General features: G+C 39.4%; 1 protein-coding gene across 2 annotated transcripts in view; it reads left to right on the top strand.

The window, feature by feature from the left end:
- The window catches only part of tfpia (tissue factor pathway inhibitor a), a 46,435-nt gene extending 29,020 nt beyond the window's left edge, over positions 1–17,415 (top strand). For both annotated transcript variants that reach the window (XM_083997189.1, XM_083997190.1), the window contains exons 3-7: positions 10,324–10,500; positions 11,583–11,660; positions 13,074–13,133; positions 16,125–16,313; positions 16,492–17,415. In XM_083997189.1, the coding sequence (XP_083853315.1) occupies positions 10,324–10,500; positions 11,583–11,660; positions 13,074–13,133; positions 16,125–16,313; positions 16,492–16,559 (572 nt within the window). In that variant the 3' untranslated portion in view covers positions 16,560–17,415. The remainder of the gene's footprint in view (positions 1–10,323; positions 10,501–11,582; positions 11,661–13,073; positions 13,134–16,124; positions 16,314–16,491) is intronic.
- The last annotated feature ends 894 nt before the right edge of the window (positions 17,416–18,309 follow it).

The following is an 18,309-nucleotide window of genomic DNA, read 5'->3' as shown; positions in this document are numbered from 1 at the left end:
AGACATTTGCATGGATTCTGTTTATTTTCTGTAACACCGCTCTACAACACCGCTTCATACCCCTGCCACACACACAGAGATTGGATTGCATTTGGAATGTACTTCCATATGTCTGTTTTGTTGATTTGTTGGGTTAAAAACACTCATGTCAGTTACTGCGAATCACAGTCAAATATGCAGCAGCTATTTTACACCAACTGTCAGAGATCAGTAAATTATAAAAGGGGCAGGGATATGAACATGTGCTATTTCCATTCCACTTTCTTGCTGATAAATGGAAAGATTTACTCAACGACCATCATCCCTTCTCCTTCACGCAGAACTGAGCTGAATGCTACAAGTTCAAGCATGTTGTATGGAAAGTTTTTTTCTTTCTTTTGGTGTGGCGTGACTGGGGTAAAGGGATACACACACACAAACACACACACAAAAGCTAATTTACAAAACTGCATGATACGCAGTTTTGAAATGTCATCATGTTTTATAAAAAGGAGTATTCTGAGGAGATGACTAACAGCTGGTGGATAAATATAACTTAACTGTGTTAGAAAATGAATTCATCTTTGCCAAGTTAAACCTGCAACAAGAAAGTGAAGTCTTGACAGTGCAGGAATAAAATGTCTGTGTGATATCGGTGTCATAAATCATAACACTGCTGCTCTTGAAAAGCAATCAAACCTTTTAACACTTGGAAGTTTAGTTTATCCACTGTAAAACTTACCATCTTCATTCAAATGCTCTTCAGGTGAGTGGGACATTGTGCGGGGAGGTGGGGGGGGAGGACGGGACAATAAATAAAAACTATGTCCACAAAAGGACACGTGAGAAGGACAGAGAAACACCTTTTTCTCTTGCATAACAGCTGTGTGCAGTATGTAAAGCTGTCATAACAGCCGCCAGAAACAGGTGGTGTAAGCTCTGCTGAAGAAAAACTGTGGATAGTCAAAGACGGCAGCAGAATAAACACGCACCTCCCATCAGTGCCTCTTCAGGAACACTTCCCATCAGTACATGGTACACTCATTTTAAAGGCAATGACACAATGGTAAAATCAAGGGCATTTTATATGGCACAAACCCAAATATCCAAGTTCATCTTCAAATAAATGAAATGTACTCTGCTGTTTACACACACTGCATCCAAAGCACAACTAAGTAAAAAGTATCAAGAGTTGCTACTTAGTATTGATTCAAAGACACAAAGCAAATATGTAGAGAGAAGATGTTTCCCAACTCCAGCAAACCAGCAGTAGACTGTGATAAATACTTATGTTGTTGCTGCTACAGCTAACATTACACCAACAACATAATCTTGACAAACTATAGAGTTAGCTAACATAGTGTGACACCATTACCGCCTAGCTACTTCTTAGTTGATGTTAGCTATCAAAAACATTAGTACATGGGACAACATATGCTGAGGTTTTACCAGCTACAGTCTCTTTGCCTGACTGCCTGTCATTCAGGGTGTAGGCCAATCAAATGGCTCTTTTCCACTACACAGATACAGCTCTACTCGGCTTGACGCGACTCGGTGTAGGTCCTTTTCCAGTACTTCATAATTCCACCTCAACGTGGCCCGCGTCGTGTCGTCTTGCTCTCTTTTTTCGATCCTCTCGTCAGCTACAATCTTACTTGTCCGTACCACGATTACAGACCAACGGTGTGGTTTTCCACACGTCAGTCATTTAACTCAGGTGAAACAATAACAACAGTCTCGGTACGGATCAGTGGGCGCTCATGTCAGTGTGGTTTTTTTTTTAATTAGCGGGGTTGATTCTTGTGTTGGACGTCACGCTCGCCAACTCTTCTAGTGACAAAGCTCTGGCCAATCAGTGGAAGGCAGTCGGTTGACGTCACGATTTAGTATTGCCCAAGCTGAGGTGTTACCAAAAGTGTACCAGGTACTAGGTGCTAGTAGAAAAGCAAAAAAAAAAAAAAAAAAAACGAGTGGAGCCGTGGCGAGTCGAGTCACGCTAGTGGAAAAGGAACAAAAGCGACTGAATCCAGGACTGAATTTCTTTGTCAGTCTGACTGTACTCTCTCTTCCCGCTTTGCCTCTTGCCTGATCAGCTCATATTTATTTTTTTCTGACTTTGAAGGGATAGTTCAACATTTTGGCAAATTGGCCCATTGCCATAATTCCTATAGTTTTAGGAGTAAGTTTGTTACCTCTAATTGTCGGTGCAAGCTATTTTTAGCTCGCACAGACAAACGGTAACGAACCTACTGCTATGACTACAGGGATTATGGAAATGGGCCAATTTGCCAAAATGTTGAACTATCCCTTTAACTGGCTCCTCGTTGCTTGTTCCACAGCCATTTGGTGCCTTATTTGAACAAGGCTCTTAACTCAACCTGCTCCAGTGGTTGTATTGGAATGCTAACAGCTGTGGGAATATGATCACGGTGTTCCTGCAAAAGAAAAGTCACCCATTAGGAAAACGACCCTGAATGGTTAATACATGTGTCATGTGTCATCATGGTGTAGCTGGAAGATATTACTGCATGTACTGTACTTGCCAGATCTATTCTATTCAAACTCCACTGAGTCAAGCAGTGAGAGAAGGGTAGACAGATTGTTTCCCTTTTTGTAATTTTTAATCAGGAAAATTTCAGATTTACTGTCTCTCACTCCCCACTATCCCCTTGCCCATTTGTATTCCCTTGTTCTATGCACAGGCACAAATGCCCACTGTTGCTGATTAGCTACAATTGTTGGTCTGAGCCACTTTGTTTATATCCCATTTATGCAGACAGAACTGTGGAGGAACAATTGTTTTTTTTCCAGTACACACACAGAAAAGGAAGCCAGTGTTTGCATGTGCAGGAGATTAGAATCTCTTACTCCATCTTCAGTACCCAGACTTGTCTGCACAAAATGAAGTATGATTGTGCGTGCATGGTTGTGACAAATCTATCAAAGTATTTAGATGGAGTGTTACTCGGTGGTGTGGTGTGGTGTGACAACGTTTTTTTGTTTTTTTTTCCCCCACTGGCAGTAACCTTCACCCTCATATCGCATGGCACAGGATGCATTAAACAATCAGATAAAAGGATCATAAATGAATTTATATCCTGCAGTCATGGTTGTATATAAAGGAGATGCACAATCATCATACAAACAAGTCTGCACTGGGAAGACAAATTTCATAAAACTGCTGGGACAGAAATGTGAAGGTGGCATATCGGCACAGTGGCAGCTGTTAAAACTGGTCTGTGTGCAAAGTCTCACTGTGTAGGAAACATGCAGCTTGTTCATGGTAAGGAATATGTCATATAGAAGCTATAAAACTAGACGTGACATTTAAAGGGCACTTTCTCTACCATCATTATTATTGGTTTTTATTGGACCAAAAAAATGCATGTTACCATATAGTGTAACACATTCTGCTAGCTATTTGCTTTTATCTAAATTGAATCACACTTCCATGAGTTTATCCTATTTACCCTGTGCAGGGTGGCAACTTTGTTTTTGTTTTTTTCTAGCCAAAGTCAAAACTATGATAGAAGAAGAAATAAACTGCTCCCTGTTGCTATGACATCAATGCAGATTTCCACTATGTAGTTAAAGGTATAATGTGTAGAAATTATCCCCATCTAGTGGTGCGGTGACATATCGGAACGTATTCTTGATGTTGCATTCACATGAAATCGGGCAGACGTCAGATTTCAAACAAACAAGTGGTCCGCCAGCACGAGGCAAAACAATACAGGCGTGACAATATGTTGTCATGGTGATGTCGTATTGTTTACCTGACCCACGTTTTACCGCCTTTCTCTCGTCAAGTAAAATTTCATCCGGTTGGTTTGCTGACTGCAATAATTGATTTTTGCTAATAAAAAGCCAAATAAGTTACATACTGGGGCTTTAACACCGAAAAAATATGGAGCAAGTGCAGTTGCCACACCAGAGCTGACCAGCTCCTACTTACTTTTTTTCTTTAGAAAGTAAGTTTTCATTTATGCAGCTAGTTTATACCAAAATATTCATGGAAGTGAGTTCAATTTTAGATTTCCATAAGTGACTGTTCAAATGGTTAAGTCGCTGCCTTCACAAGCATCTGCAGAGAGATATACAGTATTTCTCCTCCGTGGAGGCAAACACAGCACACAGAGCTGTTGATGACTGTGCTATATTCAGAGTAAGATATTTCGGGCCTGAGAACAGCATGTTAACTTAACTGTGATAAACTGGCACATACCCAAGCACATTGGGAAAGGATCTTAGAAATGATGCTAACCCAGCCACAACACAGGTATACCCAAACACGAGCACTCCCAACGGGACAAAAATGTGCTTCTAGTGACGGTTGAAGCTCCACCAGACTCGCTGTCTCTCCAGCAGAGACGCAGAGAGCCCAACAATAGCTGCTCATGGCTGGATATGTTTGTTTACAACACTGTACTGTTGGTAAGCACTGTCCCCATAGTCCTAGACGTTGTGTGTCTTTAGTGGTTGTATTCTTTGTTCACATTTTTGAATATACTGGCAGGGACAGTTCTTGCATAATTTGTGGGTGTACTTGTAGGAAACTGTAGGAAACCCAATCAGTGTAGGTTTGTATATGTTTTTTTTTTGTAAAGTTTAGTGACTCTCTAAAGCTGCATATTGTATAACTGTTTTTTTATTGTAAAGTCTAAAAGTACACACCGACCCAACTGATTAAGGTTACGCTCTAAAAGTTTCTAAAGATACCAAATATGATTACAGTGTTAGGAAATAGATGGCTATAGTTTTTGCACAGCATAATTAGAATATTTAATATTTGTCTCAGCGGTGCAGCCTTAAACCGCTAAGTCCAGTGTGAATGTCATAGAGCTGCAATACATGTAATAGTGTGCAGTGAGATATTTTTCCACCTTTAAACTGCAGTGCCAGTGAAAAAATTGTGAAATAATGTGCTTCATATACAGTACAATAGTTTGCAATATGGAATAGAGACGTGGGTGTAATTCTACAAACAGCGGACATGGCTTTGATCACTGCAAACAAATGAAGCCATTAATACCTAATAAAATTAGATCGCCTGCAGCTAAATTAATGTCATATTGATCCTGACTGGCTTATTAAGTCCAAAGCATTTATGAATTAATTTAAAATGAAACTAAATTACTACTGATTAAAGCCACCCATGAGAAGTTTTGAGTATGCTGTAGCAAGCTAGTGTTAGTGTTCCAAATCCTGCTTTTACACTATAATGTTTAATGTCGCTTGGAAAGAATATGTTCATGAAATCTTAGCCTTAATTCCATGGTTCACATGGTTCAGTGTTGCTATAGTAGTGCTATATAGTTGAGGTTGGACTTTTCCAGGAGGGATTGTATTTAACAGCTCTGGACATTTGAAAATGTCACAACACTTCTAACTTACAGGGAGCTGCCCCCATGGGTTAATGTGGTTTTCGTACACTGCCTGTCATTTCACCCATCCTGTAGGCCACAGGAGATATTAAAACTCCCATGAAAAGCACAAGAAGTGTGGGCAGACACATTCATTTTTAAATGACTCAGCGATCAGTTAGCTGTGTCTTCTCATGTTTCTTACAAGTGGTTAACACAGAAGCCATGGGCAGCTTAACAAGACCGTTCTTGTAAAGGTCACAACCCAATAGGAGGAACATTCTGGCTTACTGTCTGTCTGGGATCCTTTCTTTCTTTCTTTCTTTCTTTCTTTTTTTTGTGTGTGTCTTTGCAGCTTAGCCACGGCTTTCACTTTCTAACCCCGATGTTTTACTGAAACCACAATGACTCAGCCATTATGCCCTAAACTCTTCTTTTGGTCTGGGTTCCTTTTTATAGCTTGGCTTGAAGAGGTCAGAGACACAAACTCAATGTTTCTCTGTGATAGATAGATAAACTTTTTTTTTTTGTCCTTAGGTCTTATACTCAGTCAGTGAGCATCAACATTTACATTTGCTAAAACAAAAAAGCAAAACAAAACAAAAAAAGAAGCAGATGGAAATTGATGGAAAAACTAACAGCAGCACAATATGATGTTACTGGATGTTGCACAATGTCTGTATGTGCATACAGTATGTGCATGCATTTTCTACTTTACAGCTATTAACTGGTCAAAACAACATTAAAAGAAATGTACATGAGGGAATTGCCATGGCAGTGTTCTCTATTTTACAATATAATAGACCATATTGTCATCAGGCTTAATCTAGAAAATGATTGTTAGTAGCAGTCCTATTACAGATGAGTATGATTCCATTTACCATTTATGCAGATGATTTCTGACATCTAATTTCTCCGCTGAGATAACACGCACACAGTTCCTGCCTGAGAGCTCAGCCATCAAAGCGTGGACCTGTAACTCCCAGTGACATTGCGGCTTAAATCCCACAAACTAGATTTATGTAGCACTTTACAATATGCAAACAATAACATTGCAATAGTAATTGTTTGGAACATTGTTTGGCTGACATTGCTGCTGAGGTCAGTGTCTTGTCTGTGGGATTGGATTATGTCTGTCACCATCCAGTGGCCGCTGTTGTTCTCTATGCCTGGGTTCATTTATTTTGTTCAGATTTCTACTCCATTACTTTGGGTGTCTTTTTTTGTTGTCCGTGGACTGTGTCAGCACATTTAGAGCTGGAATAACCAAAACCCTTTAAAAAGATATGTTGCAATACTGTATATTGAAGGAAAGTGGAGATAGAGGCGAAGCCGTGAGGAGGGCAGCTGAGCAGAGATAAGGCAGGCAGGGTGTAGTCTAAACATTGTTTGTTTTCAATGGATTCATTGTGCACTGGTCAAAAAAATCTCATCGCTCTCATCTTTCAAGGTATTGCTGCTCAACGGGCCTGAGATATGAAAGCAAACCTGAGAATGTGGTATTCTTTTTCTTCAGTCACAAGTAAGAACAACTTTAACAATCCTCTGCACACGTAAGAAAGGTTGGACTCCTTTACTGAAAAATTGAGGTTCCCCTTTGGAGAGCAGCCAAAACCCTCTGAAATGGTGGACCGTATGATTCACACCTAGAGAAAAGAGGCTGACCCATAATTCTCCTCAAAACACAAATCACCTGTTCCACCTTCAGGGCTTTAATAGAGAATTTTGTTTCTGAATTATTCATCAGTGCATCAGTGCTCTTGAGAGAGTGCTCGACTAGCCTCTGACACATCTCCTTCCCCATGCTTTTAAGTCAAAGTCACCTCATAAAATGTATTTAGATGTTACAATGATAGCATTTTAATCATGGCCAGCCCTCCTTATGAAAGGACTAAACCGATAAAACAAACAGAATGTGGAGCCGGAGCAAGACGTCCTCTTATCTCGGAAGTCCTCGGGTGCAGCCAGGGACGCAGCGGGTGCAAACACTTAGCAGCAGCATTTATTTACACACAAGTCAATTTTCTTTAGGGATTTCTAATTTGGCCTCCTGCAAGTGTGACTGATTTTGTTTTATCAGCTTGTTAACCAGCAAGTCACAGTCTGGTCAGCTAATTGTCTCCATCTTATGTAAACTCAACATAGCTCAATGTCTTATATGAGAAGGATTATAGTTTTAAACTACTTTACTAACTCTCATACTGGTGTGGTTAATGTACTACAGTCACATGCCTGTGAGTTTAAAGGGATAGTTCAACATTTTGGCAAATTGGCCCATTGTCATAATCCCTATAGTCATAGCAGTAGGTCTGTTACCTTTAATTGTCAGTGCAAGTTATTTTTAGAACGGCAGAGCAGAGCCACGAGCTGCTCAGAGCTACGCTACGGAGGCTAATGGGATTTCTTGGTTTCCCTCATCAAACTCATCAAATACACAATCCAACAACTCCAAAACACTGTTGTGGACAAGTTGTGACCTGCACATTCACCACGCTATGAGATAATAATGGAACGTTACCAGACAGAGTTGATTTCGAGGTAAATTCATGCAAAACCACTGATGCGCGTTACCGTCGGGGGCAGTTTTTCCGTAAGGAGTCTCAGCATTTGCATTGAATAAACATTGGCTGAGACTGAGTGACACAGCAATAGTCCAGCCTATAGAGAGGAGTGATGAGGGAAACAAGACAGTTGGGAACAAGTAACAGTAAATCTGGTACATGCTAATGGATAGTGCCGTGTTTAGGATTACCAAAGGGAGGAGAAGGAATAATCTACTACTGTTCCATCGCTGCCATATGCAGTTCTGAATGGGATTGATCTAGATTTAAGACCCACAGACTGGTGACATCATGAGTGCATGGGAGGATTGTGCGACTATGTTGGATAGATGTCCAATAGTAGTAAGCTGATGGTTGTGATTGTTAATACCAACTTGTTAGATATCAATCACTGGTGTCACTTATGTTCAACTGATTCATTTGAATAACAGTACATGTGAATGGATGTTTGTTACTTAATTTGTCCTGTCTGGAGTTGTTGGTGTGATGCTAGCTGTGGTAGCAGCAGAGTGGTACTGTCTACACCTGGTTCTCTGGCTCTTCCCTCTGCATGTTAGCTTTGCAGCACCAATGGTATAGCCATAGTTTGCTGTCTCGTAGTTTACTCTGTTTGTTCATTTAAACATGAAGGGTTAAATAGCCTCGCAATAGTTTGGCTCAGCTAGGTGTTTGCATTTAAAATCTTATCAAACCTTTGGTAAGAGAGAACTCAGATAGAATTTTGTTTAAAAAATAAATCTTGATGACTTTTTTTTGCTGTGTTTGATTCTGTTCGAGCAGCAGCCAAAACCCTCTGGAGCTGTTTCAGGATGAACTTCTTAGCTCATTTCCAAAATACTATACCAGTTTGTCCAACAAAGTGCTACTTAAAAAATATGATCTGTCCTCTTATTAGATGAGGAACCTATGATTTGCCAGATTTGTAATGAAGCTATAACCCATTTAAAACCAGCCCTATCCCTAACTTAGATTATACATTGTTGTTTTACATTTGTCCAGTCTGAGTATACTTGTATTATGTATGTCACAACTGAAGACCCAATGGTTTGATAGACTTGTATGACCAGAAGTTGTGTAACTAATACATTCCTCTCAAACTGTCACAGATAATTGATCGATTAGATTTTTTTTTTAATTAAAATATCTGATTTTAATTAACTCTATAACTTGATACATGTCCTAATGTCCACAACACAGAAAGCGACTCTTCAAATGAACACATCTCAATGTATGCATTGCATTCTGAGCTGATGTACAAATACCTTTTTAAAACTGAAAACTTTCAGAAGCACAGAGGTTGGTTTAAAGGTCAACAAACAGGAAACAAATCCATGCTGTTACACAGCTACAACAGCGATAAGGTGCAGAATGTAAGATGAGCATCAGTTGTCACTTTAGAAGCGCTGGGCCCGGATCCCAATGCTCCGAGACCCAGGGGTGATAAAATATGCGATAAATGTTGAGAAGTGAACTAGAGGGGGTGGAAGCTGAGCTAACAGGTAGAGAAGATATGACAGGAGAGAAAGTACAGACATGGCAGAGGAGCAGATACGGTTCACTGGGGACAAGGCAATATCGGGAGGTTTCTTGCTGAAAGTGGAAATTTTGGGGGGAAGGGAGTAGGAGAGGGGGAGGTGGGTCTGAAAACCTGACTGGGGTGGAAATGTCACATGACCTCTGGAAACAGAAAGAAGACCAACTTGGGGATGGTGATTGAGAAGGCGATGGCCTGCAGCTCATTTATCGCACCGGCTGCTGCACAGGCTTCAAATAGAAACATCTTCCCTGCCTTTGTTTTTGAATTTTGTGTTGCAATGGACTGGATCGTAATCTGCGTTCTGCTTTCAAATCCGTCATTCAAGGCCTTGCATCATATGCACTGTATCTGAGCATAACATCTACATCTGGCTTTGCAGTTGCAACATATTTCGTATTTTAACTAAGATTCCTTCACTGCAAAATTTAAATTCCCATTGAGGCAGGGAAGTACATCCTGTTCTTCTTGCAGTTTTGTTTTCATTTTACTTTAAAGATGATCTCACAGTCTGTCCTGAACTACATGGAGAAAGGGAGGAAAAACAAGGAGGCTAAACTGTTGTAAATGCAAACAAAATGAAGATGATGCTCAGTAATGTCGACTGTATAGACGTCATTTCGGCGCTTCTGTATCATTCTGTCTTTCTGTGTTAGTCAAACAAGCCCACAGTAAAGGAAAGCTGAATCTTTATGTTCAATAACTGCAGAGTAAAAGTCATGAATTTTACATTTCAGTAAAAACTGCTGACTGTCACGCACTGTAAAGAAACACACACTTACGATTCCTCATTAAGCAACAGACTCAATAATTAAATGTTGTAATGGAGTCTTTCCTTGGTCTCATGTATATACTGCATATTTCTCTTCCTCTCCTCCTTTTCTAGAGGATAAAAACCCATGTCATCTGGCCGAGGCTCCGGGTCCCTGTCGAGGGTTGGTGAAGCGCTACTTCTTCGACACCGCGACTCAGCAGTGCAGGGCTTTCTTTTATGGCGGCTGCTTCGGCAATGCCAACAACTTCAGGAGCCTGGAACAGTGCCAGGCAAAATGTCAGAACCCAGGTAGGCCCAGGTTTAAGTACTGTGCATTTTCTCTGGAGAGGCTGGCTAACGCCCAAGCCGCCATGGAAGCAGCATTGTTTGGTCCGAAGCCACATATTAAAACCTAGAGGGTTATTGTGTTGAGCTGTTACTCATTTTTGGAGTGTTACCAAATAATAAATAAATGAAAAAAGCTGATGCAAATGTGCCGAAAGTAATGCACATGGAGAAATCAGAAATCAGCAGGGCACTTTGCAGACCACAAACTCAGTCAAAGTCGCGCTCATGCGTGAATGTGATTCTAAAGTTACGGGAGGATGTAGAAGCACTGATCAATTTGTATAATAACTTTGTTTTGGGAATGCAATTATGAGCTAATGCTCTTGGCAAGCCTCCATTATCACCACCACCACCCACTCCTGGAGAGACATCATGGTTCAGTGGGGGAGAAAACTTCGATGTACAGGGTGGTGGATGTACAGCAACCTGACACTACGTTTGTAATTACAGTTGATCCCACTCATATCTCATCACTGTATGGTCTGTAATTTGACTAAACAGAAATAATTACTTCCCCGTCCTTATCTCGCGGCACTATGCAGTGCAGAGTGTCATTTATATACTTTATATACAGACGGCCCAGTCACAACAGATCACAGTTGCTGCACAACAAATGAAAACTCATTTCAGAGTGGTGACATAATCAAAATAGTTCTACCTCGGAAAATTAACTTTTTGATGATTTTTTTGCTGACCATGAAATCACATTCCCCCTTGATTTAGCATTTAAATCGTTTAAAGTCAACCAAAGCAGACTCAATTGGCACAACTTAGAAGTCATTTAGATATTGAAATTTTCTGAGAAAATAACAAGCAAATTGCTCAACCATGACCAATTCTGCCGACAGCGATGTTGTAGAAAAATCAATCGGAAAAGTTTGCATGATTTGATTTTTCTTTTTATTGTGTAATGTATTGTTGACTCTCAGTTTCATTCATAGATATCTGTTTTCAGACCATCAGGCTCAGCTGTTACTCATGATATTAGACTACCTTTAACTATGACCCTGGAAGTTCATAACATTTTTTTTTTCTCCATAAAGTAAAACCCACTAAGGCTCCAGAGGTCTACACACAGTCTGCAGAAAGATTTGAGGCTGTGCAGCCGACCATACTAACAGGTAAGTCTGAATGTAGTAACTCAAGACACATCTACATTGGCTATGTCCATCTGTCAAACAGCAACTAGCATGACTTCAATATCACTTTCTTGCAACTAGGCAAACGTTTGTAAAAATTCAACATTTTTCAATTATCCTCCCTCTTGTCAAGAGTGAAATAAAAAGATAGATATGACTCATGTCTGTGTGGTAGGCCTAAGTCTGAGCCGGAGGTGATTAGCCTAGCGTAGCATGACTGAAGGAGAGTGAAACGGCTAGCCAGCTGTAAGACAGTCTGCAACAAAAGAAAAGAAGAAGAGAAAAACAAATGTGGAGGGTGATAGAAGCTGTCAGTTGGCTTTCCTGGTGTGTGACCTATTATGCAGTGAAAGACATAAAAGAGAAAAACTATATGTGTGAGAGATGATACAAGTGCAGCTCACACACTTCAGTCCCAAATATGTAAACATTCCAGTAGATGGCGCTTCCCATCCCTATGATTCCACATCAGGGAGGATCTGACTCTGACTGATGAGGAGAGGAAAAACACAACACACTGAAGGATTATCTGGACAAATAATTGTTTTACTAGCTCCTGCAGATCTTAGAGACTGATAAGGCTCAGATCAAACATTTCAGAAATATAGTTCGGGACAAGACCAATGAGTAAGACTTAAAACTTAAGTTAAAGACAATAAGTTTGAATGTGACTAAAGTAATATGCACATTTTTCTTAATTTAAGTTAAAACAAGAGCAGCATCTGAATGAGCTGTAGCTGTCTAATGATTGTATTTGCTTAACCAGTGAGGAGAGCATTCCAAAAACCGACTCTGAAAGTAGGCGATAAAGCCATGAATAAGTTTTGGTTAGACACAAGGTCTTTTGCCAGCGCTGTGTTTTTTGAGATGCCAAAATTCATATTCGGTGATGAGTTCAATGCAGTTGCTAAGACTAAGTTCCTCATCCATGTACCCAAAGATTTTTAAGTTGTATTCTTCAATATGCTCAAAGTTGCACTAAGGAGAGTTGACTGACAAGGCAATAGCAGAGAGTTTGGTGTCAAAGCCAAAAGCAAAAGCACCTATTTGGCAGTATTACGGATTCAAACCCAGTGCCAAAAGAAGGGAACCTGATAACATTCATGAGGCAATCTGAAAAGTTTATCTGATGAAGCTGGCAGCATCTGGAGGTGACACTTCTAATCTACAGTACTGAGCAGGCACGTCTTTTCTTGTAAAAAATACTGTGTAATCGCAAACACCACACGAGTTTATTACCCAACGGGAAAATTTCCACATCATGGCGTCCCTGTTCCGTACTTACACACATGACAGGGTTCTCACCTCCCTCTGGGAAAGAGGGAAAAAGCTTTAAATCCCAACATGCTGAACAATCCAGTAAGTGACTGATGTGTTGTTGTGTTTGTCTCTCAGGGGAACTGACTGTAAGCGAGCCTCAAGTGCAACTGAACGACTCCAACCAAGAGATAACAGGTGAGACATTTAGATTCTAAAGGTATAGTTCACCAGCTAATCGCATATGAAGTCACCACAAATGCATGTGGATCACTCAAGTTGCTTCGATCTAAACTGAGAACACTTCTGTGTGGTTGAAAAATGTTTCAGCTAAAACAAAAACTGAAGAGTTTTGGTGAGTTTTCTGGTCAGTCAGAGGCTGAGCCATCACACAGACACACACCAGCCGCACCCTCAGCCATAGCCAGCTATAGTTAGTTAGTGAATTTACCTGCCTTCCACAGTTAGATTCACATGCGTAACTTGAGGTGACCAAACCATGGGAGGGCTGTTTTTACAAGAGAATAGAAAAGACTGAAGCTGGCCTATGGTAAGACACAGCCACAAGCACTGTGTGCAGCCTATTAGAGTTTATTATAGTAATCAAAGTACTAGAAATATGACACAGATTAACTGATGTAAAGCAAAATTAAATCAATGAAACAGATGCTGGATTCTGAAATATGCTGAAACCTCAATGTAAGCAGATCCCGTCCATTTATTAAACGAGTTTGAGCTGCCAATAATCTTTTCTCTAAAAAAAAAAAAGCCAGTGTGCAGTGATGCATAGATGGTGGATAGCTTACAAAATTGATTCTGTCGAAAAAGGCAATGGGCAGAAACAAAGTGCATCAGTGTCTCCTTCCCACAAACCATTTGTCACATATTCCCACCTACTAATTTTTTTGTGTATCAGCAGTGAGGGAACATACATCACGTTTGTTGTGTTCCAAGGCTCCTTTGTGCTGCAGTTGGACGGCTGAGGCTCGTCTCCCTCTGCTCTCTCCAAGGGTTATCATTTTAAAAGTTCAATTTAACTCTTGTCAGAAAATATCAAGAGAGTAAGGATTCAGGATGAGTTGGCACCACAAGCTTTGCCACATTATCAATCTTTTATCTTTATTTATTCACTGAGGTTGTGTGTATTTCTCAAACATGGCACAGAAACAATGATGTTATGATGTTCACACAACTAACAACAAATTATTCAGATCTTCAATCATACTAATGTAGAGATTGAGAATAACTAACAACTGATAATAACTGTTACTGATCCATCAGTTTGTTTGTTTTTCATCACTGAGCTAAAAACAGTATTTGAATTTCAAAGTCACAAAAGCTGAAGACTGAGTTTTCTAGAAGCATCGTAAAGCTTGAGGTCAGTCTACAGAGCAGATGTGAAACCAAAGACTGACATCTTGTGGTGATATGGTCATGTGCACTCACTGACAATGGGAGAACCCTGGGTGTAAATAGATGAATGTGAACCAACCTCTGCATTAAACATTATGAGAAAATGACCAGTGATTCAGAATGAACTTTTAAAATAGGCCACAGATTTACACTGAGTAGCAATATAAACAATAAAAAAAAGTTACTTTCTTTATTTTTAGGCTTTTGCTTTTGTGACTTTCTCTATTATGTAGTTTTATATTTACGTATTAGTCCTCATAAATCCCACGTCACTGCAGAACAAAAGTTCCATATTTTACACTTTTCTACCGTTTAAAACCCCCGAAACCATATCCTCTCCCAGGCTTCTCTCTGGAGCTCTGGGAACATCAGGTCAGTGTCAGCCAATCAGAGAGAGGATCTGAATTATTACAGATCTAATAAAACAAGAGTAGGTTTTAGGTAAACAGTCAGAGAAACCAAATTCAGCAGGGTTAGACTGTGGGTCTAGGTGGGGGGGTTTGGGGCATAACTCAGAGCAGGGAATGTTTAGTTGTGAATACAAAACAGTTTCTGAGCCTTTCTCTCTTGACAGAGGGTTTTATTCCTCTGCAGTATTAATATAGAACTTAGACCTACTTTATATTATTAATAATAAAGTCCAATATATTATGATCCTGGGATGATACTGGACCCTGATATAAAGTATATTGAAATATTGTGTAGATATTCATAATAAAACAACATCAACCCGATGTGCATTTCCTTATTGTTGATGTAAGTGATTTATTAATAGCATCAATGCTTATTGATTACTTTGACACAATTAATCAATTCCTTAAATTTCCTTATGCTTTTAATTGACCCCAGTTGACTCCAACAAATTACATATTGATGATGTGGGACATCTGGATCCATAATGACTGATTTGTGTTTGATGAAAATCAATGTGAATGACTTGTATGAAAGAACACTCATGGCTGCTAACCAGCTCTATGTCTGTCTCACATCAGGACGAGAGCTACTGAATAAAGAGGTTAGCTTACACAGGCCTGTGGGGAGCCATTATAACAGCTCTTACTTTTAAGATCTGTCAATTAAAGTCTGAGCGCCTGCAGACACTGGACAAAGTCCAGTCAGACTGAAGCTTAATTTGTGAGTGTATGAACCCACATGGAGTTAAAAGCCAAGGAGATGTTGATGAAATGCTAATAAGCATCGTTTTCATCCCCTGGCCTCCTCCTGACCCTGCTATTAAAATGCAATACAAACTAGTTGCCCCTTATCTCTTTGTGTATATAATCTAAAGGAATGCATACATGATGATTATAGGTCATTTTGGGTCCTGACTAAAGACTGATTGACAATGCAAACAATCATTAGCTGTAGCCCAGTGGTTCCCAACCTTTTTTTTGCTCATGACCCCATTTTGACATCCCAAATTTCTGGCGACCACGCGATTATGTCCAGTCACGTGATTGCAGCCGTCAATCAGATATTTCTATATGCTGCATTTTATTTAAACTCGATTTATATTGGAGAAAGTGAAAGATAGAATATAGTTGTTTAAGATTGTGTGTGCGTGGTGTTTTTAATCATAATTTCAAAAAAAATAATAATTTGTTAAAAAATATTTTTATCAGTATTTTTTTTTTTTTTTCAATTACTAGACATTTCAGGTGACCCCATTTGAATTCCAGGCGACCCCACATGGGGTCCCGACCCCAAGATTGAAAAACACTGCTGTAGCCCCGTTATAAAGCTTTCATATTTTCTGTCTCTTTCCTTCATTTTCAGAGTTGGAACCGAAGGACGGGTGTTTCAGTCCTATAGACAGAGGGACATGTGACGGTGCAGAGAAGCGATTTGCCTACAACCCCAAGACCAAGAGATGCCAAGTGTTTCACTACAGCGGATGTGGAGGAAACGGGAATAACTTCACATCACGGAAACACTGTTATAGGAAGTGCATCAGGAGCAAAAGCGGTACGAAGAAATGCCTCTTAAATGCATGTTGATATTTTAGGAAAGTTCTTGTGAAAATGTGATTGTGTAATTGTTTCTCATTGTAAGATTTGATTTGTGGTTTGTCATCTTTAAGAAAACCGTCAATAGAAAAACCATGAATTTCATGTGATGTCTTTGTTGCTCTGTTGTGCTGCAGCTCATGGGAAGGTGATGATCAGAATAAGGAAGAAAAACATAGACAACATTGTTCTTCGCAGAGCCTGAACACCTGGTTCTGCATTACATCCTGCACTGCTGCACCGTGGAGTCGCCTGTATTTATGTCCATATTTTCTTCTTAGCTGTACTCATACTGTTGTTTTGTAGTGCAACAGCTGTCATGTACAAACAGCTTCTAGTGTACCTGAAGTAACTCCGTAGTGACTGAATCTTTATCACATTATATAAAATATGTAATTGACAAAAACATGCTGTCTGTTTTGCTGATGTCTAATATATGGCAGTAGTGATTTGCATAAAGAGTTTTTTTTTTCTATACAAATATAAATTGTTCTTTTTCAAATCTCTGTAATGAACATACTGATATAAACTTTTTACTGTAACTTTAAGAAAATCACCCAAAAACATACTATGATTTTTGTTCAACAACAAAATGACTTCTTTTATATCATACTTTCTGTGAATATACAGTGACAGTGCCAGTGACAGTGATACCTTTGGTTTTGGTAAAGCTTCACTGTTGTTTGCCAATGTGTGGAACAGCATCAGCAGATTAAAGTGGTATAGACCATCCTTGTTCCAGGATCAATGACAACACGAACGTTCTCACGCAAACTCATTAATCACATAGACCATGTGCACGGAGCTATAAATCAATGTGAACAAGGTAATGACTGCTTTATATTTGTCCAATCAAACATGAGCTTTTTTTTCTTCTTTTCTTTTCAATCAATGTTATGCAGATTTATAAATCACTGTTGTGGTTTTGCTGATGTTGAGGAACGACACAAGGGGGCAGTGTTGTGTAAGGTAATTTTTTTGCCGTGTCCCCTTAACAGTATTTTCTTTACTGTATTGTTTTGTGGCAGATTTTATATAATAAAGTTCAACTGTTGCTTGCCTTCCTTTCTCTATATTTTATCTGTTCTGACTCCCCAGCAGACTTTTGTGCTGAACAGTTACAGAGTGATTCAGTAAAACAATCCAGACAAACAGAAAAATACATTTGGAAAAAGAAACTAACAACAATAGACATAGCTGAGTCTCCTTTATTGTTATTAAAAAGACTCTACACAGTCCATTGAAGGTTAATGCAAAGTCATTGAAACTTATCAATGTTGATCTTTGGCTACAGGGCTGCCACTGCAGTCAGGAATGGCAAATTCACTAAGTACATTTAACTAGTACACAAAAAACACTTTATGCATGATAATTTGCATAGCATTTTGGACCTGCAGTATAATTATTATAAGTAATTGCCCACTTTAATTTTGATCAGGGAACGGAAATGCATATCTCTCCACCAGAATTGAATTGTTATGGAGAAAGCATTACATTAGCAGATCAGCATGTTGGTTAATAAAGCACACAGAGATGGATAACAGTAAATGGTGAATGAGCCTTTAGAGATTGTAGTACAAGTACAAAAGGGTCAGAATGAAAATAGGCAGGCAGCAGAGAAATAAAGATAATAGTGGTCTGGGGGTCCCAAACTATGCTTTTATTACTGGGCATCATAATTGAGGTATACTGCATATATGAATGGGTAAACCAGACGTAACTAATGTGTGGATTGATATTGAATCTAGAAACTGTGGTATGCTGACATTGAAGGTCTGCCCCTTTGTGAATCATAAAAAAGCAAAACAGGAGGTTCAAAAATGATTTCATTGTTTTGAATACATTGAACAAAATCAAGGTCCTTTTCAAACTTAAAAAAAAACACTTTTCACTTTTGGCTCCTATATGGAGAAATCCAGAGATTGAAGTACAATATATTTCTTCAAAAAGTGGTG

The sequence above is a fragment of the Trachurus trachurus genome, assembly GCF_905171665.1.
Source record: "Trachurus trachurus genome assembly, chromosome: 21".
In the NCBI taxonomy this organism is placed as follows: Eukaryota; Metazoa; Chordata; class Actinopteri; order Carangiformes; family Carangidae; genus Trachurus; species Trachurus trachurus.
This window is presented reverse-complemented; position numbering and strand designations above follow the sequence as displayed.